Source organism: Amphiprion ocellaris, chromosome 4 (assembly GCF_022539595.1).
Source record: "Amphiprion ocellaris isolate individual 3 ecotype Okinawa chromosome 4, ASM2253959v1, whole genome shotgun sequence".
Taxonomy (NCBI): domain Eukaryota; kingdom Metazoa; phylum Chordata; class Actinopteri; family Pomacentridae; genus Amphiprion; species Amphiprion ocellaris.
Genome location: NC_072769.1, coordinates 33,713,696 through 33,739,264, shown reverse-complemented (window position 1 = coordinate 33,739,264; position 25,569 = coordinate 33,713,696). Strand labels below are relative to the sequence as shown.

General features: G+C 38.0%; 1 protein-coding gene across 4 annotated transcripts in view; it reads left to right on the top strand.

Moving 5' to 3' along the window:
• The window catches only part of rptor (regulatory associated protein of MTOR, complex 1), a 230,872-nt gene that overhangs the window by 142,410 nt on the left and 62,893 nt on the right, over positions 1-25,569 (top strand). For all 4 annotated transcript variants that reach the window (XM_023268573.3, XM_023268571.3, XM_035947406.2 and 1 more), the window contains exons 11-16: positions 7,848-7,923; positions 11,546-11,647; positions 16,977-17,060; positions 18,258-18,368; positions 18,929-19,003; positions 20,782-20,847. In XM_023268573.3, the coding sequence (XP_023124341.2) occupies positions 7,848-7,923; positions 11,546-11,647; positions 16,977-17,060; positions 18,258-18,368; positions 18,929-19,003; positions 20,782-20,847 (514 nt within the window). The remainder of the gene's footprint in view (positions 1-7,847; positions 7,924-11,545; positions 11,648-16,976; positions 17,061-18,257; positions 18,369-18,928; positions 19,004-20,781; positions 20,848-25,569) is intronic.

Genomic DNA, 25,569 nt, shown 5'->3' with positions numbered 1-25,569 from the left:
AAAGAGAAACAGGGAGAAAAAATAATGCTTTCTTTATGTACTAATGATTAGTAATATGTAGTAAGATTATTTTTTGCTCATACGTTTGCATCATCATGCTCTCTGACAAACAGTAATGTTGCCCAAAACGTTGTTGTCCTTCATTTACAATCACATAAACAGGACAAAATGGTCTTCCAGGGCTGCTCATATTCATGTAAAAGGCACCTATGAAGCTGCATTTATTGTAAAAACAGAAAAAAATTCAATGCTATACTTACTCACAGCTTCTCAAAATAACTACTGTTGAAGAAATGTGAGCCAGAACATGTAGGTGTTTTTATTTGTTCCTGCACTCCAGCATGTAAACACCTCGTGTACGATAAGTATAATTTCCATATTTTGTATCTCTTTTGTTTTTGGATGTTTACTGTTGGCTGAGCTGCTGAATATGTTGCTGTTTCCTCCATCACAGAGACAATGACAGCAGTTTCTGGACTATATTTTACATATAAATTGTTATTAATAGTCATCACAATATGCATTTAATACCATTAGAAGGCAGGAAACATGTTTGTTAGACTTTAAGGATACACAGAATGTGTTGGTCTGGAAACACAAGTTGACTGCTTACAATAAAACTCTACAAGGAAGATTTCAATGTGAAGTTGAAGGTAGAATTGGTTAATGTGGCAAAATATTATGTGAGGGTCTTATGGGGAAGATTTGTGATCTGCATCTGATTCTTCCTGCAGATTTAGTTGAACTTGTGATTAGTTGTGATCATGTTTACCTGAATACAAATTTTGTCAACTCAACTCCTCATGAATGTTTTTTAAAAAAGCAATCAGATAAATGTGGTGGAATCTTCCTGTGAAATGTAGTGGAGTGGAAGTATAAAGTACTCAAGCAGAATCCAAAAAACGTGTAATCTTCCAACATTTTCCTGATCTTTTGGGGTCTCATGTCATCATAAAGTCGCTGCTTTTAGCTCTCCAAAGTTGTTTAAAACAATCCAACTGGACTTTAAGAAAGTTCCTTGAAGACGTTTCACCTCTCATCCAAGAGGCTTCTTCAGAGCTTTTAGCTCCCACTCAGGTGAACCTGCAGCCAAACAAGGTCAGCTTTGACTGAAAGCAGCAGAATAATACCTGTTCTCTGGTGGATATTAAGAGTTCATGGGGCTCAGATTGTGTCAGAGATGGCAGATTGAGGTTAAGCTGTCACGCAAACAAAATAAGCGAAGAAGCAAAAAAACAGCTCACATTTAACCTTTAACCAAAAGAAAAAGTCTCACTGAGGTCTGAACCCAAAGCAGAATCTGGGAGTTTATTTTGTCCTGTCACTTGACTCACTGTGAGCTCATTTTTCATATATGAAGTCCTGCACCTCTATGGAAACAGAGCAACCATAAATAGGAGGAGAGAGGAATCTAAAATGTCTTTTGTTCAGTATGACAGACTTATAATGCTTAAAATTATGAAAACAGGAAACACAAAAGTTGAATTTGTTTGACCATTACTTAATGATAAATTGCTTATTTTACAAAAATTTTAAAAACCTGGAATCAACATGTGCAACATTTTTCCAAGTGCCCACGTGTTGCCTATATTATATTATACCTCTACATATTGTAGAATTTTTTTAGTGAGATGTGTAAAATAATGTGATTTTGCTGAATTATCCCGATTTCAGGCTTAGATTTGGTGAACGTTTAGTTTGACGCAACAGCATTTCACAGATGAATAGTTCATGACCTGCTAGAAAGTTGAAAATCTGACATTTCTTTCTGTTTTTACACTTCCTGGCTCTGATAAATGACGCACTTTTGGCAATTTTTAAAAGATGACCTGCCTTTTCAAACCTGCCAGTGAAGTTCAGACAGTTCAACATCACAAATCTCACAGTTTCAGAGTCTCTGTCAGCTCGATACTTTGGCCATAAGCCGCTGCAGTGTTTTGCATCTATTCTCATTACTACACTTGTGTAAACGCTGACACAAAGAGGTGCTGGAAAGCCTCCCAGTGTCCGTCGTCTTTAACGTGGACCTTCACACTGTGTAAGAAACATTATCCCATCATCTATCTCCCTTTACTTACACAAACACTTCTCCCACCATCTATTGTTTCTCCTCGCAGTCTCCTATAAATGCCTCCCTCCATCTCTCCCACTCATTATCTGGCTTGTGAAAAAAAAAAGAAAAACTCTCACTCTCTGTGCCTGAAGGAGAGAGTTGTTGTGTAACAGCCTGGCATCTCTTATTGTAAAGAATACTGCCGGTCCCTCGTCTTTCTCGCCCTGTAAAGACTCATTATTTCACATTGTAGCTACATTGCAGTGCTTACCGCCAAAAAAATTGGGAGTTGCACTTTGTTTCGCAGCAGTATTAAACCCAGAGAGGCAAAGGGAAAGTGAGAGGATGATAAAAAAAAAATGGAAAGATAAAAGTTGGGATCAGGGGTGCAGGAGAGAAAGGGGGGGAATTAAGCAGTTTGGGGTCTCGTTGATCAATGATGGTGTCCAAACACAAACAGCCAATTGTTATTCAACGGAGTCAGAACGGTGTCGAGCAGATAAAAAGCAAGGCTGATTGCTCCCTCGTGGGTAGTTCTGGGTGTGGGAGTTTGCGTGGGAGTGCGTCGCTGCAGCTTTCTCTGCAGGAAAAAAGAGCTTAGTCAGCCGCCAACTGGTCCGTTCGCGGCCGTCCGCTCGGCTCAACACAACAACACACGAGTTACTCATTCGTATTCGCCGCCGTCGTCCAAGTCGATGCTGTCATCTTAAACAGTGCGGCTTCCCTCCTCCCTGATCTGTCGGCCGGTTGGATTACATAAACACCAGCAGGGATGGATATTTGCTGGCAGCGTTTCCACACAGATTCCAATCCCAGAGCTTCCAGTTATGAAACCTAAAAAGAAAAAAGAAAAAAAAAAGATCTGCTTTTTGGTACCTTGCTTGTTACAGGAAAACATGTTTTGTTCAATTTTTTCCTCTGATTTTGCACCAAACTATTAATTTCCTGAAAATCAATGTAGTAATATCATAAGATTTTGTTAGTTTTGTTCCTAATCTGTCAATTAGGCTGCAAGTAATGATTATATTGAATGTATATATTTCAGCAAAATATCCAATAAAATACCGGTAGCTGTGGTGGCCAGTGTTTTACTATATTTTTACTGTGTATTTAATTAGAGCACTAATTCTACAGTAGAATATGATGTTCATTGTTTCATAGCCTTCTTAACTGTATACCGTGTTATACAGTGTTCCCGCTGTTATCAACATTAACTGCGGTTGCATGTAAATCAATATATTTTCTTCATTTAATATGTATAAAAGGTGAATTGCAGACAAATACCATAAATAATATCTTTATTATTTATGTTCCAGATTTAAAGTCTTCCAACTCTATTCAACGTTTAAAAATGCATTCAAGACCTGAAACAATGAAGAATAAAGGATGCACTAATCGGTGAAATTTTTTTCAAAGGCAGCGATGTGTGAAGCATTGCAGCATATAAATACAAATTTAGAAAACAAGGAAAAAATATTTCATTTCATGGAAAAGAAGAAGAAAAATGTTAAAGTAGCTTATCTTAGAGTTTGCAATAACAATCAAATTTTTTGTTCATTTCACACAGAAATCTGTTGTCATTCTTGTTTGTGGCCCCTAAAAAGCAGCAGATTATAATTAGTTCATTTTTTACAACAGTAGATTACTGTCAGATGTTGGCTGTATTTTAACAATAATTTACAACAGTATAATAATCTTAATAAAAAATAATGTTTTTCCCTTAAGCCAATATAATATCTTCAAAAGACTTGTCCAACACCCAAAGATATTCAGGTTATTCTCATTTATGACAAAGAAAATTTAAAATATTCACATTTGAGAAACTAGAAGCAATGATTTTTTTTTAACAGTTTTGTCTAAATGTATTATTTGATTATGAAAGGACCTACACAATATTTTTTGTTTATCAACTAAAGAGTAACATATTCAGATTTTTTTCACTTTAAATATGTGGTGAAGCTGCTTTTTATCTGTGAGGGTTCTGCAAACTTACAACGTCCACACCAAAGAGAGTTTTTCTCCCCCACTGACAACCTTGTTTGAAATCCAGATGTTTCTTCTGTTACTCATCTACTTCACCATGTAATATATTTGCATCTTGCCTTCCTACACTTAAAAAACTTTAATTAAGAAACAAAGAACAGGAGCAGCAAAAAATAACAGAAAATAAACATCTCGTAAAAATATAGTCATTTTCCAATATTAAAGTTAATTTTTTTGGCCTTAATTTTGCCCAAGATCATGTGTTTGTTTTTTGGGGGGGTTTTTTACATGGGGTTTATTTCTATGTGTAAAAAACAAAAACAAAAACAATCAGAATAATGAGAATCATTATAATGATATGTATTTAATGTTATATATTATTACAGATATAGATGCATATGATAAATTATCTATATTTTGACAAAAGCGGTATTGTGGCGGTTTACAAATGCTTCTTCATAAGCATCTGTACTTAAAGAATATGGAGTTACAGTACCTAACTGTTACCTGGCTTTCATTGGGCTGATTGACCAATCAGAGCAGACAGGAACTAAAACTGAGCCTTTCAAAAAGAAGGTGAGAAGAGGTGCTGTAGTAATATACAGTACAAGAAAAATAATGTGCTCCTTGATTATTAACTCATTTAAGAATATTCTATTCTAGTTGATGCCACAGATGCATGTATAAATCTATTAATGTGTATAATATGAGCTGTTGAACCAGCTCTGCTGTCACCGCTGTTAGATGATGCAATTACTGTTATAACAAGAAAAGAGACACGCAAATATTCTTCGTTATACATAGATTTAACTGCATATTGAAAAACCAAGTAGCATAAAATAGAACAAGCAGGTAACAGCTGAAACCAAAAGGCACAAAGTATTATCGAGTCCCCGGACCAAGAAAAAGCAGCTTGTATAATCCCATTAGGAAGATAGCATTTTACCGGATTTGCTTCGCAGCAACGGGATGGAGAACAGATAATATTACATTCAGTCACTGCACTTCCTCATGAAGTGCAACACTGCAATGATATGGCATTCAGCAAAGAGAGAATCCACTGAGGAACAAGCTTTTTAGCAGCAGTCATGCTAACAATATGATCCTGTCACAAACAACAGCGAGAAAACGATAGATGCTAAAACCAAGCATAGCTGTGATGGTTAGGTTTTAAACTGGTGTCAAAAATATGAAATCTGTAGGAATATTTGTTTGATGAGGGATATACATGGAAACAGAAGTCTGTTGGTTCAACCAATGTGTGAAGTATAATGGAAGAAATCCTTGCAAAGCAGGAGTAGCTGCTCTTAATAATTCAGTATTATCTGTTTTTCACTCTGAAATTTTTTTGCTGGGAAGCTAAAGGTTTATTCTGCTGCAGAGGCACCTGATTTTATATATTCTTCTATTTGTTTGCAGCAGCTGAATGGTGTAACAGCCACAGATTGCATTGTATGTTTGCATGTTGCACTTTCATCAATGGGTTCATTTTATCTTCAATACTGTGCACTCGACCGAGACTCTATTATATCACTCTGGGCTAATGGGAAAAGCCATTTAAGCAGCAGAAAGAGTGAAGTCGGCGTCACTCGTTCAGCATCACATTACATCGCTGTGCATTGACTGGGAACATGACTCAACCCCTAACTCTTGCTAACTTAGAGGAAAAAGCTCCGCTGAGGCCCCCAAGTTCAATTTGCTGCAAGAAAAAGAAGCTGGAAAAGTGGAAGAGAGAGAGAGAGACAGAGACAAAGAGAGAGAGAGAGAGAGAGATGGGCAGAGAGAGAGAATAGAGAAGCTGTGATATGGTTTGATGTGAGTTACATAACCCCATGAATTAGAAATGATGACCATGAGAGAGGAGCTGGTGTTCAGAAAAGGATTAAAGGCTCCTCGCTGCCCTCTCCAGGACCTCAGGAAGGGAATTTGAAGAGGTGCATGTGCATGAAGAAGAGTGCTGGAGAGACAACGTGAGCTCAGGAAAGTAAATGTGAGCAGTGGATTGGGAAAAAAAAAAAAAAAACACCGAGCAAGGACCAAGTGATGACCTGCATTTTTTTTTCTTGTTGCTGCTGGTGACTAAAGAGATTCAATTTTAACCGTCTGAATTCCAACAAGCAGTTTCTGGGTGCTCTGGTTAAATTTTTATTCACTATGGGCTCATTTTCACTGCAATATAAAGTCCTGCAGCTCTATGGAAACAGCACAACCACGATTAGAAGCAGAGACAACTCAGAAATGGTTTCTGTACAATATGACACAACTATATTGCCATAAATCGTAAACCAGGAATCAGCATGTCCAAGGTCGAGGTGCCCACAGGTGGTAACAATACGGGAAAATGGTGGCTCTACATACTAGACATATTTTGCTGCTTATGTTTTCAATTTGTTTTCATGCTTGACTCTGTTCCATGGCAGCACTTGACAGTCATAACTGAGGCACTAACGCAGAGGAGGCCAGGATTTTTAGCTTTTCACAGAATCTGGTAAAAGCAAACAATTAACTTTAGGGGAAATTTTACATTTTGAATGAAATAAAGTGCTTTTGATGAAATATCACAGTTTTAAGCTTAGATTTAGATTTTTGTTTTTGGGTGTATTTCTCTGACAAAACTGCAAGTCACAGATGATTACTTCAGGAATCAGAAGTTCTGAAAACATGGACTCAACATGTACAAAATTTGTCCAAGGTGTAACCAATACTGGAAAAAATGTAACTCTACTATTCCTCTACTATCTACTGCCATCGATATTTTACTATTATCCATACTTGTCTGCTCTCTGCTCTGTGTAAACACATCCTGCAGTTCAGCCTAGTTAAGCTGAAAAGTCTCAGAATGTTTGTCATGTGACTGTTGGTTGCAGCTGAGTCACTAATGGCTTCATGGTTGTACTGAGGAGCTCAGAATTTCTAGTATTTTTAGAAAATCTTGTTGGTGTGAACTATTTATTTTTGGCATTTTTTTAAAAAAGAAACTTGTAGAATAAAATGGTTTTTGAAACATCACAATTTTAGGTTTCCAGATGTCACGCACGACTATTTCAAGGACTGTCGAGAAGTTAAAAGTCTGATAATTAATGCAGTTTTTTACAGAATGCAACAGAAATCACCGTCCGAGCAGAGCTCGGAATACGGACAGACATCCGTGCTGCATCGTACATATATAGTATATGCATATATTATATATGCACGATACGTGCATATATAATATATGCACAATGCAGCGCGTATGTCCGTCCGTGTTCTGCGCTCCGCTCAGATGGTGATTTATGTTTCATTGCACACTCACTTCCGATTTTGATGATGTATCGTGCTCAGACGTAGACTGCATAGATGATTCATCGTTAGTTGCAGCCCTAATTTACAGAAAGCTTGATATTTACCAAAAACAGGAACTCTGCAGTGTCTTGGCAATGGTCCCATAACACGAGGCAAAACGACTAATTGGTTTTATCATTTAAATCAGCACCACAAAGCTCTGTGTTACCAGTGCAAAGCCAGATCTGAATGCAAAACACAGTTTTTGATGCCTTTGCCAATCTTAAAACATATGACAAAGGATATAAAGACTCTTTTTGGTCAGTATTTTTCTTATTATACACTTGCATTCCCCTGCAAAATCACCCCATTCTAAAATCATTAATTCTTCCCATATACAGTTATTCATGTCATCTGGTGAAAATTCCCATATTTGTTCTTGTCACAAAACAACAAGCATCACAAAAAATGTCATGTTTTTGTTCCAATGTCATGCAGCCCTACTATTATATAATTGTAATGTATGTGTATGTGTGCTTCCTCTCTACAGGCAGGCGTGGGACCTGGCTGTGGACATCTGCCTCTCTCAGCTGCCCACTATTATTGAGGAGGGCACCGCCTTCAGAGTAAGTGCGAGGGACAAACAAACACTGAGACCTCCTAAAAGGCGCTCAGATGCTCCATGTGGCTGTTTGTGCTGGTTAAGTGTTTGAAACTTAGCGGACACTGAGCCGTGATGGATGCCTTCTGTCTTGGATTTGTCCACCACCGACACCTGTAAACACCAAACACTTCTTGTTTGCGCTGCAAGTTCGCTGCCACCAGCATCTCTATTAATCTCTCAAACACACACGCACACACACACACACACTCATTCCCAGTGGATAACGCTGTAAAATGTCAAGACTAATAACTCAAGTGTGAGTATCAAATAAAAAATAGTTTGAGAAACCACTGGCCCTGCACTTTCAGCCACTGGTGTGTTTATTGTTGTATTTACTGACGTGGCAGGGGACTGTGATGGAGATGCTGAGTGTAATGGAAACACGCTGCAAGAGGCTGATGGAGACGATGATGGCTTAACATATCTGGGTCAGCAACACTTGTTTTGTGTGTGAGCCGGCAAACACTGGATTGTGGACGGTGCAAAGAGCAGCGAAAGTTTTCCACTCTGTTGGAAGTTTTTCACCTTTCTGGCTTTTCAACATTGCATCATGGTCAATCTAATGTAGATTTTTTTTGAATAATTTACAAAAAATACTCTTGACTGTCAAAGTGGCAACCAATTTATTCAAATTAATGCCAGTTAATTCAATTATTAAATGTATAATAAGTGATTGCATTAGTGTTTGCCCTCTTAAAGTGACATATCTAATTCAACACAGGTGGAGGCTGTTGGTACTAGAAGTCACACAGTGAAATGGAGTCTCACTGAGTGCAGTGATTGTAGTATAAACACACCTGTAATCTTCCAAGCCAATGAATATCCCTTTGAGTACAGTTAAATCCATATTTAAGGCATTATAAAGGAATATCGCGCAAGTGTAAATCTGCCTAGAGAAGGCCGTCCTTAAAAACTGAGTGATCATGCAAGAAAGAGACTAGTGAGGGAGGCAACCAAGACACCTATGACTTCTCTGAAAGAGTTACAAATTCTGCAGATGAGATGGGAGAGACTGTTCATACAGCAACTGTTGCCTGTTCTATACCAGTCAAAGCTTTATGACAAGAATGGTAAAGAGAAATACACTGCAGAAAAAAAACTCAGATTAAAACTTGACTTGAGTTCACCAGACACTCCATGTGGGAGACTGAAGTCAGTTGGAAGAAAGTTCTTTGGTCTGATGAGATCAAAACTGAGCTTTTTAGCCATCAGACTAGATGCTATGTTTGGCAAACACCAAAGACTGCACAAAATTACACCATCCCCACTGTGAAGCATGGTGGTGGCAGCACCATGATGTGATCATGATCTCAGCAGCAGAAGTGGTTTGAAGACAACAAGGTGAATGTTCTGGAGTGGCTGAGTCAGAGGCCAAACCTCAATCCTGAGAATTTGTGGCTGGACTTGAAAATACTCAATGCTGTAATTAGGGCCAAAGGTGCAGCTACTATTTTACATGTTATGTTGTAATTATTTTACATTACTTTGGAGGAATCTGTTTTTATTTTGACATGAAAGAGTATTATTTTTGTTCAAAGATTTTGTAAATATTCCAAATGATGTTGACCATAATTCAGTGTTGAAACCAATAAAAAGGGACAACTTCCAAGGGGCTGAATACTTTTCATAGGCAGTGTACCACAAACTGATCAGTGAAGTCTGAAACGCAGAGACTAGAACAGCTTTACCCATGTTAGCACTTTAACCGGGCTTTTTTCTCCCATCCACCTGGCCTTCGGAGGTGGGCGTCTTTTCCATCGTTCCCTTGGGAGCAGTTTTCCGTCCTCACTCCTCCTCTACTTTCTCTTGCAGCCGGGCCGAAAACACTTACCGGCGCTGTAATTGAGCCTCTGAGGACTACTAAAGGAGATCTTCCCGCTCCGTCTCGCTCCTCCCCGATGAGCTTCAGCAATTTCCACCTTCCCTTGGACTTGCTAAATTTAGGGCTGCAGAAAATAAACACAGTGCATTGTAGGTTTAATGAATTCAGTCTTATTTTCTGCTCATGATGATTAACCCTGTTACTGGTCCCCACAGACATATTTTGATTTGTATGGTTATAAAAAACAAGAAAAGTTTGATTTCTGTGACACTGGTAACAACTGAGACTGAGCTGCACACACACACACACATATTCATTTTTCTTTATGTATTAACTTTTTAAATGTATTATAAGCCTGAATTTTAATATTTTGGCTGTCCTTCTTAAGACTCAGGTGCTTTCAGTTGTGAAGCTAAGATGGGCATTACGCTCCAAGAATTGCAAAATTATTATTATTGATATTATTATTATTTCAATTCTGTTATCTTATCCTCTGCTGAGCAAAATGTGTTCTTGGTTAAAGAAACCGCTACCTCTGATAATGTGTGGTTTTGTTTATCAGCTCCTGAATGGTATTATCTCCATAACTTCCCATTAAATCTGATTGTGTACTCGATCAGCGGGAAAAGACACTCACCACTCAATTGGATTCCTTTTGTTCAGTAAAACCATAAAATGCCCTCATGTCCATTACTGTCAGGGAGGATTAGTATAAAACTCTGCAACTTTACACCAATTTACATCATTCAGCACTGCGTTTTTATAACGAGTATCCGAACAACATGACAACATGTCAACTTACTGGTCAGGAATAGATCTATGTACAGACATTGTTATGTTATGCAGCTTTGTCCAGTTTGACTCTTGTCTCTCACATCCTTATGCTTCCCAATTTCCTACTTCCAACACAATAACTTTGTCAGTGGTTTTAATGTTGTGACTGACCGCTATACAGTTTTCTCTGCTTTTAGTCATGGTTCTTTCCCTAGAGGTGCAGGATTTTATGTTTTAGTCCACTGTGAGGAAAAGTGCCAGAAACTGCTTGGAGTTTAGGGGGTTAACCAACTAGTTTTTCTGGTGTCGACTAGCAAAGGTAGAAACATGTAACTAAATGCTCACATTCTTGATTTTAGCATATTTTATGTAGTTTAATCTACTGTTGTTGCTGTTTGGTGTTAATATAAACTCAGCGCATCATCTGTATTTATTTGGAAACCACGGTAACTTCAGAATCACGTACATTTTCACAGCACAAACTCCATTAATTCTGCTGCTTTGGGTTCAGAGGGTAGTCAGTCCTCGACCCAGCATGCACTACTTTGCACATACCTGTGAGTATGTGAGGGGTTTGTAGGAGTTATTAAGCTTTGATTATGCACAAATTAATTTCTCCATCCAGCTGCGAAGCATTGATATTTCCCAGCTTCACATCCATCAATCGTGTGTCGTAATTCCCGCTGCAATTTCAACACTCGGCGTGATCAAAAACTCTGCGGCCAGCAACTAATCAATCAGGCAAGCTGCCAGGGCGGCAGAGAGGGAGAGAGGAGAGCGGGAAGGTGATAATGATAGATCAGGATTTATGTTGTTACTGCAGTGCAGTGTCACTTCTGAGCTCATTATGTCAGGGCTTTTATGAAATGATGGGCTAGTTGTTGCACACTGGCTCCTACTGTGTGTTCGAGAGGGAGAGGGGAATCAGTAAATGTAATAAATTCTTTAAAATGGTGATAAATATTTTGTGTGTGTTTTGTGTCCACAGCACAGTCCTTTCTTCGCCGAGCAGCTGACAGCGTTCCAGGTGTGGCTGACGATGGGAGTTGAGAACAGAAACCCTCCTGAGCAGCTCCCTATTGTACTCCAGGTAGGGACGCACAGTAATCAATGTCTCTGCATGTTTGTTCCAAAGCATGTAAAATAACACACTGGATCACTACAATTACAAAAAATATATTGAAATCTGTATAAATAAACAGAAAATTGCAGCTGTGGCTTACCGGATTGGACACAAGGTTCAATCCCAACCCATCTACGTATGTGAGAATGTTGCGTTGCAGGTCCACCACCACTGGTGTGTCAATAAGAAACACTTTAAAAACACTTTGTACAACTTATCTCACACTCTGAAGTTCATAGATTTAGTATTTATATGCACCGCAAAAGGTTACTGTGCAGCTTATCACAGAACTGGGATCGATTTTCTTCCTCCCAAGGTCCCACATGGTGAAAATTCCAATTTTATTGTTTTTTGAGTGTCTTAAAAACTAAGAGCTGCAATATAAAAGCTCTGAAAATACTATGAGCTAACTGCTGCCATCCCCCACAGCTAGATGACCTCCCAGCTTTGCAGACCAGAAAGAACTTTGCTGAGCTGCCACAATTCAGCTGAGGACCCAACAGTTCAAACTCTGTAGAACTCCACCCCTCACTGCTTCCAGGTGAACCATTCAGAATATGCAGCTGCCCCATAGTCCACCAGGGTTTTTTATTTACTTTTTACAGTCACCTCTGCTAACTGTAAAATATCTCAGCCATGAGCAAAACTCACCACATGTTCTGCTGTTGGCTACAGGAGTGAACACAAGAGTCTTCACACACTTCCATCGTCCGAGGAACTGAACACCCAGTGGATTGCTTTTGTTTTTCATAGCAATGTCACCACAACAATGGGAAAATCCTTTGTGCTAGTGCGTTGTGCAGGTTATTTTCATTAGCTTTGATGATCTGCCCACAATTCAGGGCTACGTGGAAACTGTAAATTATTGAGAGATGGTGGAAACTTAAATTTAAACCAGTAAACAAGGACTGGATGGGTTACTGTTTTCCTAACTCACCCTAAACTCAGCTGCTGGTTACATCTGTTAGATTATCTCCTGCTCTCTGTGCTCGCATACAATACAGCTGAATTCCCAATAAAACTGTTCTTATTTACATGTTTTTCTGTTGGAAAAAGCATGAAATTGTGACTGAAATGCAGCTTATAAAGACTACATGTGAACCTAAACTACTAATTTTACAACTGCAATGCTTTCTAAAAAAAAACCCACCAAACACATAAGTAAAAAACAATCCCTGTGCAGTGATTTTAGTGATATTGCCGTGCAAAATGATTGACCAGAGAGAATGCGATAGAAAGTCCTGGGCTTGCACACTTACAATTTGTTGACTGCCATCAACTGTTTTGCTTTGAGCTGTCAACAGACGCAGAGAGAGTCTTCTTCCTGAAGGGAGTATCGTCAGCAGCAGCTCAGCGACGTTTAAAACAGTCCCTTTAGAACAGGACTAAAACAAGGAGTTATACTGCCATGTTGAAATTCACTCTCTTTGTGGTATTTTAAGCTGTTAAATTGTGTGGGGACGTGAGATTTGGATTAATTTGCTGAACAATAGGGGTAAAATGTGGGACCTTTAAATTGAATGCAGAAATGCTGCCACTTTAACAGATAGATGAAGTCATCAGTGTTGCAAGTTGCATGAAAAGGGGTTTATTTTCTGATCCATTTTCCTGCCAAGAGTCCACCATTAGCATTGGCTATTACCATTAGAGCAGCACTTTTCACACTATCACGTCTCAGCGCTTCTCTCTTTCTCCTTTGCTTCATTTATCTCTATTATTACAGAGGACAGTCTTTTCTCTCAGGTCGTCACTTTAGTTCTGCCAGCAGAAACGTGTGAAAATTTCCTCTTGATAATTGAGCTCTGCGTTTTCAGGCCGATTTTCCTTCATTACGACCCTGCAACAAGAGTGCTAGCTCCCTGTGTAATAGTTGTTTTTCAAATATCAAATACAATCATAGAAACAAGTCATAATTTACATGTTAACCGTATGCTAAAAACAACCCGAATGCTATTGGTTACTCGATTTAAATCAGCATAAAACAAATACTGAAAAATAAAGAGTGAAAGATAATATCTCATAAAATTATGTACAATTATTTTGCATGTTGACTTTTAAAAAACAGGCCAAAACTGTTTATACTGTTCACAACCATATTTGCACTATGCAGATGATAATTTGTTTTTATGTTTGATTTTAAAATTAAACTATTTAATTTTTTTTTCTTTTTTTTTCTTTTTTTTTTTTTTTTTTACAGATTTTGCCTGCTTCGTTAAATTACAGACAATAACAAGTGAAATCACTGAAAAAATGTATGGATTTATGTGTTTAGTCATAAAAAATGTAATTATGTCCATATCAAAGATCTGTTCTTTTATAGTAATTCATTCTTTTGCAACGTGTCTATAAATTCCACCGTTTTACTGTATTTAGCTAAAAATGCCACAATTTTACAGATGTTTGTGACTATTTTTGCAGTTTTTGAATGTTCTAGTTTGTTTCTGGCAGCACTGTTCACACTATCACCTCTCAGCGCTTCCCTTCTTCTCTTTTACATTATTTATCTGTATTTATTACCAAAGATACTATTTTCTCTCAGGTCATCGCTTTGGTTCTACCAGCAGAAAAGTGTGAAATATTCCTCCTGCAAATTGAGCTCTGCGTTTTCAGGCCAATTTTCCTTCTTTACAGCCCCGCAGCAAAGGCTGTGACAAGAACGGTAGCTCCGTGTGGCGGCAGTAGATTTGTTGTGGGATGCTTAATTTGGGGTGAAATCTCTCCAGAAAACCTTGCAGCAGCTCGTATCAGCTGTTGAGTCGGATGCTACGGTCTCCTCCTCCTACTGCTGCCATCATGTGCAGTTGTGGTGTTGCATTGTATCACAGCGTAGTAGCGGCGCGAAGCTGTCCGTGTTTAATGGTAATTTCGTGCTGACTCAGCGCCCCGCGAGGAGCAGCACGTCCATCCAGCGGTTCAGTTGGGACCCGTTAAAAGCTAAAGGAAAAGGCGGACTGATTGGTGCATGCTGCATGGTGTGTGTTTGCTGTTGACACGAGGAACGCAGCAGCCTTTAAGATTACGCAACATTATGCAGCTTTACACTGTCGATGGAAAGTAATCTCAAGGATACTTCGTTCTCTCTGATGTAACCGATGGACACACAAACAGGTTTTATACCCTTTTTAAGCACACAGTTGCATAAGAATGAAGTTCAGGGAGATTTTTCTTAGAGGATTTGGTGCCAAAGTATAATCTGGCTCCATTTGAAAGATGCAAAAATAAGTGAGGAGTATCAGGCACCAGAGTAATCCATCAATAATGCTCTTTAATAGAATGAGCAACAGGAGAACAAACGGTGCTGCGTTGTCTTGACAACAACCATCTCATCCAGGAGGGATTAACAGATTTTGCAAAAGGGATTACAACGTCTCCGAGCTGTGATGTTTATGAGAGCGCGCTCGGTTTTTAATGCGTCACTTAAGTGATTAAATCGTCCACATCACATGATAACAGCAACACGACGATAGAAAGTGTTTACTCACTGATGGGATTGGAGTCAAGGTGTTGCAAACATAGAGTGCAGATACGAATATGCACAGACGCTGTCGTGCGTTTTAATGTTGCTGTGTCAGAATGTATGTAAATGTATTGTTTGAGTCATGAAATGTGCTTCGGTGTAGGAAATATTTACTGATATTTGTGTCAGATCAGCTACACTGGAGAAAGTGAAGGTTTTCTCATTTGTTTTTTCAGCTATTTCCCTGATAGTTAAATTAGGGAGACAAAAAGTATAATAATAATAATTAACACTTGAACTGTAAAAAAAAAAAAACAAAAAAAAACGGCAAAATTGTAAATAATATCCACATCAAAGCTCTGTATTTTATTTAAAACTAAATGTTTTTTATAAAAAAAAACCCTGTATTTAAATCAGCCAAAAATAATGTTATTCTACAGATACTACTAAAAAATGAAAAATTGAAAAATGTCAAATCATTTTAAATCTCAAAAATGTATTAAATTCCATGTTAACTGGAAAAGAAATGATCCAAACTGTACATAACGTCCATATCAAAAACTATACTAGTTTGTTCTTCTGTGAATATGAAAACACATAAAAATGTGTATTATTACAAATAAAATTTTGATCTTTTAAAATGCTTGACCTTAAAATTAGACTATTTTTCACTGTATTTAAATTTGCAAAAATAATGTTATTTACAGATATTTAAAGAATAAGGTTAGAAAAATATTTTTTTAACTTTTATTAACATATTTTTCTTGTTTTGTAAAATTACAGCTAATATCGGTAAAATGACAGTAAAATTGTAATTTTTTTTTTTTACATTTGACTGTACAAAAAACAGACTAACAATGTAAATTATTTACCCAATAAAAATCTGTCTGTACCAATACTAATTAATTCTGTTACAATTTGTGTCCATAAAACAACATGATTCTGGTGTATTGAGATAAAATGCCATTATTTAACATTTTACTGTTTTTAGAGATTTTGAATTTATAGTCTTCCACTGTTATGTTTGTTTGTTTGTTTTTTATACATTTTTCTGGCACCCTTATGCCATATTTTCATGTTTATTTGGTAAGTGTTTTATTGTATAGCGTGCTGAGTCGTGATGGTCAGATTTTATTTCTTGAAGGCAGAATCATTAGAGATTCAGTCTATATTCTTGTCTGGTGGCTTTTCTTGTTCCTGCCAAGAGTCCGCCTACGTCACACTCGTGTTCCCACGCTCTTCCTCGGAGCTGGAGGCGGCCCGGTGCTGGTCTTCCCCCGGCCTCCTGCTGCTTCTCTGCTCACGCTCACCGGGCCGGAGTCACGGAGGCCACTAAGAATACTCTGTGTGTCGGTGGAGATGTCTGAGCAGGACCTGGGCTCCTCCATATGCTTGTTCCCACTCACGCTGTGGTACAGTCACATGGGGAAGCTGCAGCCCTCACACAGGCTCTATGATGCTCCTGATGCTATATAAAATACACACATATACGTTTTTAGCACGTAGCATATGCATCCTTAAAATAGTTCTAGCTGCTACATCATCGTCTCATTTGGCATCACGCAAGTAAAACCAAAACACACATGCTCAGGTATTATCCTGCACCGATGTCTCAGTAAGAAGTAAAATACCAGCCAATAGGACGCACCGAGCCGCCCACTCATCTTCCTGGTGCCAGTTTGTTAGCAGCAGTGGTGGGAGGGCCACCTGTTTCCTGCACCTCCCAAACTCTCTGCCATTTCTCCTGCTGTCCGCCCCCCCCCTCCTCTGCCTTTAATCTCAGCTTCCGGCGGGTTCGGAGGCGAACTCGGCTCACCGTCCACCTCTGCTCTCTTTCAGGTGCTGCTCAGTCAGGTGCACCGGCTGCGAGCTCTCGACCTGCTCGGACGCTTCCTGGACCTGGGTCCCTGGGCCGTCAGTCTGGTGGGTTCTGCTCTGCTCAGCCTGTTTGAGAGTGAAACAGATGATTTTATGTACAAGTTTAGTGTATTTAATAAAGCTGTGCAAAGTTTTAGCCTCATACTATGGATATTTTTACAGTTACAGGCCCTTGAAGTACACAGCAATTTCTCAACATTTGACTCTTTTTGTTGATCTTATTTTTCCCATCATTTCTGAGCCTCATAGCTTTAGAAATACAGCAGATAGACACATGAAATGTTCAGTGCTGAAAAACACATTTGGGTTCTGTTAAAAGCTGCAACCAAATCAATTTTATATCTACTCCAGGTGCAATCTAAAGAGAAAATCCAATTTTTGTTCAGCAGGGGATCGTGCAAACATTTAAGGAATGTAGTACAAAAATAAAACATTAACAGAAATATGCATAAATACCAGTTCTACCAATACTAGAAAAAAGGTGGCTGTACTTACTGTACATATTTTATTACTTATATTTTTCATTTATCTCCTTGCATGTGTACTCTCTGCTCTGTGTGAACACAGCCTGCAGTTCAGCCTAATAGTCCCTGATTTGTTCTTACATCGTTTGTTGCAAATGAGTCACTAATGGTCCCCCGGCTACAGTGATTGCAGAATTTTGGGTTTTTACAGAATGTAGTAATCACAAAAGATTTTGAAGAAATATCACACTTTTATGCTTAGATGTGGTTAATTTTCACGACAAAATGGCAGATCACAACGAGTAATTCAAGGACTGTTGGAAATTGGCTAATCTGACAGTTGTCTGTTTTTACAGTTCCTTGCTCTGATAAACGGGGTAATTTGTGTTTTTTACATTATTTTTTAAGACCACAGGCTTTTCAAATCTGCTGGCAGGTTTTGGGGTTCAGCAGGTTAAATTTCAATCAAAATGGGTCTAAAAATGTAACATCCCTACACCTGCAGATACCCTGGTAGTTTAATTAATTTAACATATTTACTGTTGCAAGCTAAGCTGCCATACATTGACACATGCAGTCCAGATTAGTCGCAAACTGTCTCCTCCAAGAAGGAAACTCTTCTTATTGACGGCAGCATGGAGCTACATTCTGTTTTTACGTTTCAGCACAGATGTTTGCTGCTGTTTGCACTCTGAGAGTCACGTTCAGCAGCACAGAACTGTACTATTAGCGCTGCTTTGTAAACTCTGCTGCTGTTTGTCTGTTTTATCGTTTTCAGGCTCTTTCTGTCGGGATCTTTCCCTACGTATTGAAGCTGCTGCAGAGTTCAGCCCGAGAGCTTCGACCGCTGCTGGTTTTCATCTGGGCTAAAATCCTCGCTGTGGACAGTGTAAGTGTGGCACTCACACAGGTTAAAGTTAAAGTCTGACTCGTCTGTCTTTAATGTTAACACAATTTACTTATTGTCATTATTTGACTTGTGTCTGCTGATTTTAGCTCCTAACAGAAGGAGATGGAGTGTGAGATTAACAGGCAGAAATTTAAGCCAAAATGCACCGTATAATGATTGTTTTTGCCCGAGCAGAATGACTAAAAGAACACATAAGATTTTGTTACTGCAGTGTAATAGTGAACTTTTCTGTTTGTTTTGATTATTCTGCTTTTTGTAAATGTTTGCTAGCTAAAAACACAACTTACACCCTGAAGCACAATGCAGAAATGATCTCTTTTAGATTGCTGAATTAACTCAGGATAATACAAGCTGCAAATCTCAGTTCTTGCATGTTTAATTTTTATTCTCTCCTCCGTCCCTGCAGTTTTAATGACAGCACTTAACGTCGGTATTCATTCATAGTTTAGAGGTTCTGTCGTGGGAAATATGTACAAATGCGCCCCCTGACATTACTGCTGTGGATTCTTGTGAATCTTTTCCTCTCTGTGTGTCTGCAGTCGTGTCAAGCCGACCTGGTCAAAGATAACGGACACAAGTACTTCCTGTCTGTGTTGGCTGACAGCTACATGCCCGTGAGTATCAATCATCATCATCATCAACATCATCATCAAGAAAATGACTCCTGTGGGATTTTTTTTTTTTTGGTTTCTACATCAATAACTGATTGCTGGAAGCAGCATCAGTTTATACTGTTCCCAAGATTTATTTGAAGCTGTATTTATGTATTTATTTAACCCTATGAACTCCAAGCAGTTTCTGGGCGCTTTTTGCTTCTGTCACATTTAATCACAGTGAGATAATTTTTCACTGCAATATAAAGTCCTGCACTTCTATGGAAACAGAACAACCAAGATTAGAAGAAGCGAGAACTCACAAATGTTTTTTTGTCTTGCATGACAAAGTTAAAATACCGTAAATGATTAAAAAAGAAGAAAAAAGTAGATTTTCTTTTATTATTTATTTTACAAAAAATTGGATCCAACATCTGCAACATTTTGTCGACAGATGTTACCAATACTGGAAAAAATGGTGACATATTATGGATATTTTGGTACTTCCAGTTTTAGTGTGTTTCCATGTGTGTCTCCTCTCTGCTCTGTGTGAACACTGTCTGCAGTTCAGCAGAAAAGTCCCTCATTTTTTCCCATGTGATTGTTGGTCACAGCTGTGTCAATAATGGCTTCACAGTTGCATCAATGAGTACAGTATTTTTATTTTTTTCAGAATCTACTTAGAGCAAATGGTTAATTTTTGCAGATTTTTTTTTTAAAAAATTGAGACTTGTAGACTTGATAAATTACTTATACTAATTTTGTATGTTTCAAATATATACTTTTGCCCAATTTTTCATTGAGACATATAGAATAATGTGATTTTGATGAAATGTCACAAAATTTAGTTAACTTATTTTAATTTTCTTTCTGTTTTCACAGTTTTTGGTTCTGATAAATGGTGTAATTTTGATGATTTTTTAAAATTGTGTTTTAAATAAGATGAATTTCAAATCCGCTGGCAGGTTTCGGGGTTTAGACGGTTGCCAAAATTTTGTATAAATTATTAAAAGAGGTGAGATGGTATCATGAATTGCTGACTGTTTATTCACTGTCATACTACACTTCTAATCTTTCTGTTAGATACAACCTAAACCACAGCACTACAACTGGTCATTAAGAACAGTTTACAACCTAACAAATGCAACTTTATTATGGAATAAAATAAACAAATACTATAAAAAGTTGGAGTCAAAGCCAAATGTGCACAACAAACCAAGAACAATAAAATACACTGAGGCAGCAAACGTCAGTTCTAGTGGACAGAACAAAATGCAGGGCCTTTATGAATTTACTTCAGCTTCAGACTATAACAAGTTAAGAGTTAGTTTCGTATTTTAATCAAGAGCTTTGAGAGCACTTTTTCTTCATTTTACATTCAGATTTTGCCCTCTCTCTCTCTCTAATAGCCTCTGCTCAAGTGCAAAACTGCCCAAAACTGTTTCCACTCAATTCCTGTTGCTGCTCAAATGTCCAGAGCTTCAATCTGAGTGCATCTCCTCACAGTCAGAATGCTTCTGTGTACTCACAATACTCTGTGCTGCAAATAGAATAAAATACTTACCACCAATTCTAGGCTTAGATTTGGTTGATGTTTCCCACAGAATTGCAGACAATCCTGTTTCTTTCACAGTTTCATTAAGAAGGACACATACACATGTTGTAAATATTGAGTCCTGTGTGGTTCACCTAACTTTTTCTTGCTATGATGCTTCACTTCTTATTTCACTTCAGATGAGTTGCAGAGAGAAGCGTATATCTGCTCTAAAGTAAGATGTCGTATTTCTTCTCTGTTTCAGGCTGAGCATCGGACCATGGCTGTCTTCATATTAGCTGTGATCGTCAACAGCTACAACACAGGACAGGTGAGAGTGGATTTGACTGCGTTTGCATTTCTATGTCACTGTAAGTTCCAAATAGTTCATTTACTACTTCATCAGAGCTGCATCATTCCATCTCACATCATCTGGATTTTAGAATAGAATAGAAAAACACTTCATTGATCCTTTACAGGAAATTACTTTGTTGCAGCAGCATGTCAACATGCAGACAACCCACAAACCTGACAGAACAGCAACACTAATAGTCATCAGTATGACCATATACAAATGAATATATGAATTTAATTTAACCTTCGCAAATAAGTAAAGTCTGCTTTGGACCTTCTTGTACACTGCCTCCATGTGTGTGGACCAGTTCAGCTTGTCGTTCAGCTGTACTCCCAGGTACCTCCAGGAGACAACCTCCACCTCCGTGCCAAGAATGGTGATGGGTCTGGTGACTGGTGGACTTCTTCTTCCTCCTGAAGTCAATCAACATTTGCCCCCGTCAATAAAGTCTATGGTCATGTCCTTGTTAGAATGAATAGAACAATTTCTGCTTGACCGTGTATGATTTGCTTGAATTTTTCATGCAAAATATTTTGTCACAAAATATGGATGTTTCTAGAATAGAATAGAAGAAAATTCTTTTTATTGTCTTTACACAGTGTACCAGGAAAATAAGCAGCAATCCTGTCAGTGCCTTCACACAATCAATCATTTTTGATTAGTCTACAATATCAAATACTTTGTGTGATTTTTTTCCCACAAATTTCCTGTCAACCCAGTTGCAGCTGTAAAATTTGCACTATGTTTGACAGACATACAGACAGACAGATAGATAGATAGATAGATAATAATTCAAACAACCTCAAATTTATGAAAAAATTTGAAGAAATTGGGTTGTCCAGCAATTTTTAACAAATGTAGTCTTGGAATATATTTGATATGTCAATCTAAAGCCTTTTTAAAATATCCATAGTTTGAGTTTTTTAAAAGTTTCAAGCAAATCAAAGATTGTTAAGCAGAAGATTCCTCTGGATTTGAGATGGATAAACACTATATCAAACTAAAATTCAACAAATTCAGTCTTACCAAAAAGATGGTAAGATTTGATGATTTCAGATGGAATCGCCCAAATGTCAAATTAGACAAATAATTAAAACAAATTCAAACAAAAACATCAAATCCTCAGCATGCAACACAACAACATAGACTAGTTAAGTCGAGAGGTTTTTGTTGTTCAACTTTAGTTTCAGAAAATATTTATTATATTCATGTAATAATTCACAGATACTTTTATAAATATTCATTGTTTTAAGCTAATTTAAGGATGGTTGAGCAGAAAACCTCAGTTAGTTTTAGATGGAAGAACCCATCTTAGGTTCTTTCAGGGGCAGCCGTCACTTTGAAACATCGCTCCGTCGTTCGTTGTGTATCTCGGAGGAGATATTGGTTATGTGACAGTTTTGTCACCAACAGTCACCTCTGCAATCTCCGTTTCCGTCCGGACCACCTCTGTGGTGACACTTTATCACCACAAGTGTCACTTCAGCCTCCGGCGTTCAATCCCAGAAGCTTTTGTGTCTGACGCTGATCAGATGTCTGAGGCTGCGGCGTTGGGAGGATGTAGGTCGTCATTTCACAAACTTCTACTCCAAGAAATATTCCACCATCACCGCCTTTAGCTCAGACTCTGCAGTTACTTTCTGCCTAGTTGTGAATGTTGTTTGACTTGTGATTGTTTATGTTTCACGTACGGTGCTTCTCTGTGTGTTTTATTTTCCTCTGAATCTAATTAGTTCCTATACAAGTTTCCTCTCTGCTCTGTGTAAACACTGCCTGCAGTTCAGCCCAGTTCCCCAGAAACATCTCAGAATTTTTATAACATGAAGCTTGGTTGCAGCTGAGTCTCTAATAACTTTGTTGCTGCGCAAAATTTTGTGTTTTTTACAGAATCTGACTAGAATAAGTGGTTTATTATTTTAAACGAGAATAGCATTGATAATATGTAATAAAGCGACATCAATGAAGTATCAAGATTTTAAGCTTAGGTGAAGTTAGGTTTTCCAATGGAAAGCGACATCACAGATGAATAGTTCAAGGACTGTCGGAAAATCTAACAATTCATTCTGTTTTTGCGGTTTCTGGGTCTGCTTAATGGTGTAATTTGGCTATTTTTAATAGAAAACCTGCCTTATAAACCAGCAGACAGTTTTTATGGATCTGGAGTCTTAATATGAAGCATCCACAGCTGGTAACACTGACAGAAAAAGCTGCAATGGAGAAGTTACTGTAATTAAATTGTAAATAAAAAACTGAGCAGCAGAATGGAAGCCTTTTGTGTCTGAAGCTGATCAGATGTCTGAGGCTGCGACGCTGGGATGATGTAGGTCGTCATTTCACAAACTTCTACTCCAAGAAATATTCCACCATCACCGCCTTTAGCTCAGACTCTGCAGTTATTTTTCTGTCTAGTTGTGAATGTTATTTGACTCCTGTGATATTTTTCCCACTTATAGTACTTCTCTTCCCTCCCTACATTACAGTATATAAAAGCGACAAATCAGAAAAGCTGTATGTGCTGTCGAGCTGAGGAACAGCCATTCTTCTTCCATCTCCCTGTGTACTTAATGCTCCCACCTCTCTCAGGTCTGTGTAAATAATAGATGATCTTCAACATTACAGAGGGACTCTCTGCTGCTCCACATCTCCATTATTTATCCCCTCTTACTTTCAACATCAGCACTCATTACTGCAGTATTGCTGCTGTGAACGTGTCGCGCAGAACGTCTTAATATTCCAGCTGTCTGGCTTCAGCTGGGAGGCTTGATCGGAGCTGAGGGAATCGATCTGACGCACACGAGGATCGTGGGGGTGGGTTTAGAGGGCCACGCACCTCAGTTTGTAGGAAACGAAGCACCGAGCGCTCTGATTGTCCTGTCGATATGAGGAGTTAAAGGTGTTTATGTTCTCCAGGAAACTCTGGTGCAGACGCCTCGTCATGTTGTCGTCACACTGAGGTGACACATGTAATCAAATTTTCAATAACCGTACTGGTAAATGCTTTTATTTATGTCAGCTAAGTGTCTGTATGAAGCCAAATTCTATGGTTTTAGGTTATTTTTCAATTTTAAAGCACATTGAAGTGCTGAGTTTCTGTTTTCAGATCTTCATCTCTTTCAATTAGCCATTGATGCAGTACAGTTTCCATATTTACCTGTTGATGGCTTTAGATTTTATTTGTGCAACAAAACAACAGAAATTACGCTACAAAGTGAAGAAGATTCAATTAAAATGTAGGATATTAATTAATCCTGTGAACTCCAAGCACTTTCTGGGCATTTTCTGCTCCACTGACATTTTATGTCACTGTTTAGTAATTTTTTTACTGCAATATAAAGTCCTGCACCTCTATGGAAACAGAACAAACGTGAAGAAGGAGAGAGAATTATACAACGTCTTCTATGCACTATGACACAGTTTTAAACCATATCCATAAAAAAAGGAAAAATCAAAAGTTGAATTTCTTGGTTTATTTATTTTACGAAAAGCCTGTAATTATTCAGAAAGTATCCACAAGATATTTGCAAAATGGTGGCGCTCCATACTAAAGATATTTGCCTATTTACATTTTAAATTTGATTCCATACTGATCTCCTAACTGTTACTCACACTACTCTGTAAATCAACAGTTTGCAAGCAATTCTACAGCTGCACAGTTTGCAGCTGAGTCTCTAATAAATTTACAGTTGCACAGTGGAGCACAGAATTTTTAATATTTTACAGAATCTACATAGAAAAAAAGGGATTTTGCTTTTGTGTTCAGAAGGTTAATATGAAACATCCACAGCTGTTAACACTGATAGAAAAATCTGCAATAAGGGAGTGACTGGGACTGAATAGTAAATCCAGACAGAATTTCTGTTTTATATAAAGAAGAACCTCTGAGCAGCAGAGAGAAGCTGTTGAAATATACACACATCAGCCTCACCTGTAAAATCTAATGCATTTCAAAAGGGCTCACTATAAAATCTACCTTTACAAAGATAATAAGGTTTAGATTCGAGAGATACTTAGTGAACTGAGTATTTATTTTTGAGGCTGTAGTTTACGGTGTTTTACTGCATGATTACGCATGAAATATTGGAAACACTTAAGCGTGATGCTGCCCAAAACCCTGCCTGGATACCGTAAAAAACTAGCTTACTGCAGCTGAATCAACACTTTTCTTGTAAAAGAATACACAAAGTTAGATTAGACTTAATATATTTACCCAATGAACTAGCCTCAGAGTGCACATTGCATCAACTTTACCTTGTTAGTCTTTGTTTCATTCCAACCAGCACTTTGTATTATTATATTTTCTTACTTTTCACAAAGTTATATGTCCTTAATAGTCAGCTGAAGGGCTGCTTTTGTGACAATCGGTGAAAAGGAGAAGCACAAAGGCAGCTGGAAACAGGAAGAGGAGAAAACGTGTGTTATTGCTCTGCACAAACAAAAAAAATACTTTTGTAAAGATCAACCAGCTTTCTGTTTTTTTTTTTTTTTTATTCCACCGTACGTCAGACCGTCTCACACCTTGATGGACCAATTACCTTTTGTTCACAGAAAATACAATACAATGTGTTCAAAGGGAAAAGTCATCCTGCTCCAGAGCTCATGTTCTTTTGTCTGGTGAGGTTACAGGTTAGAGCTGATTTACTGGATAATGAGCTGCAGCACTGTTCAGTCCAAAGCCTCATTCAGGACAATTACACTCAC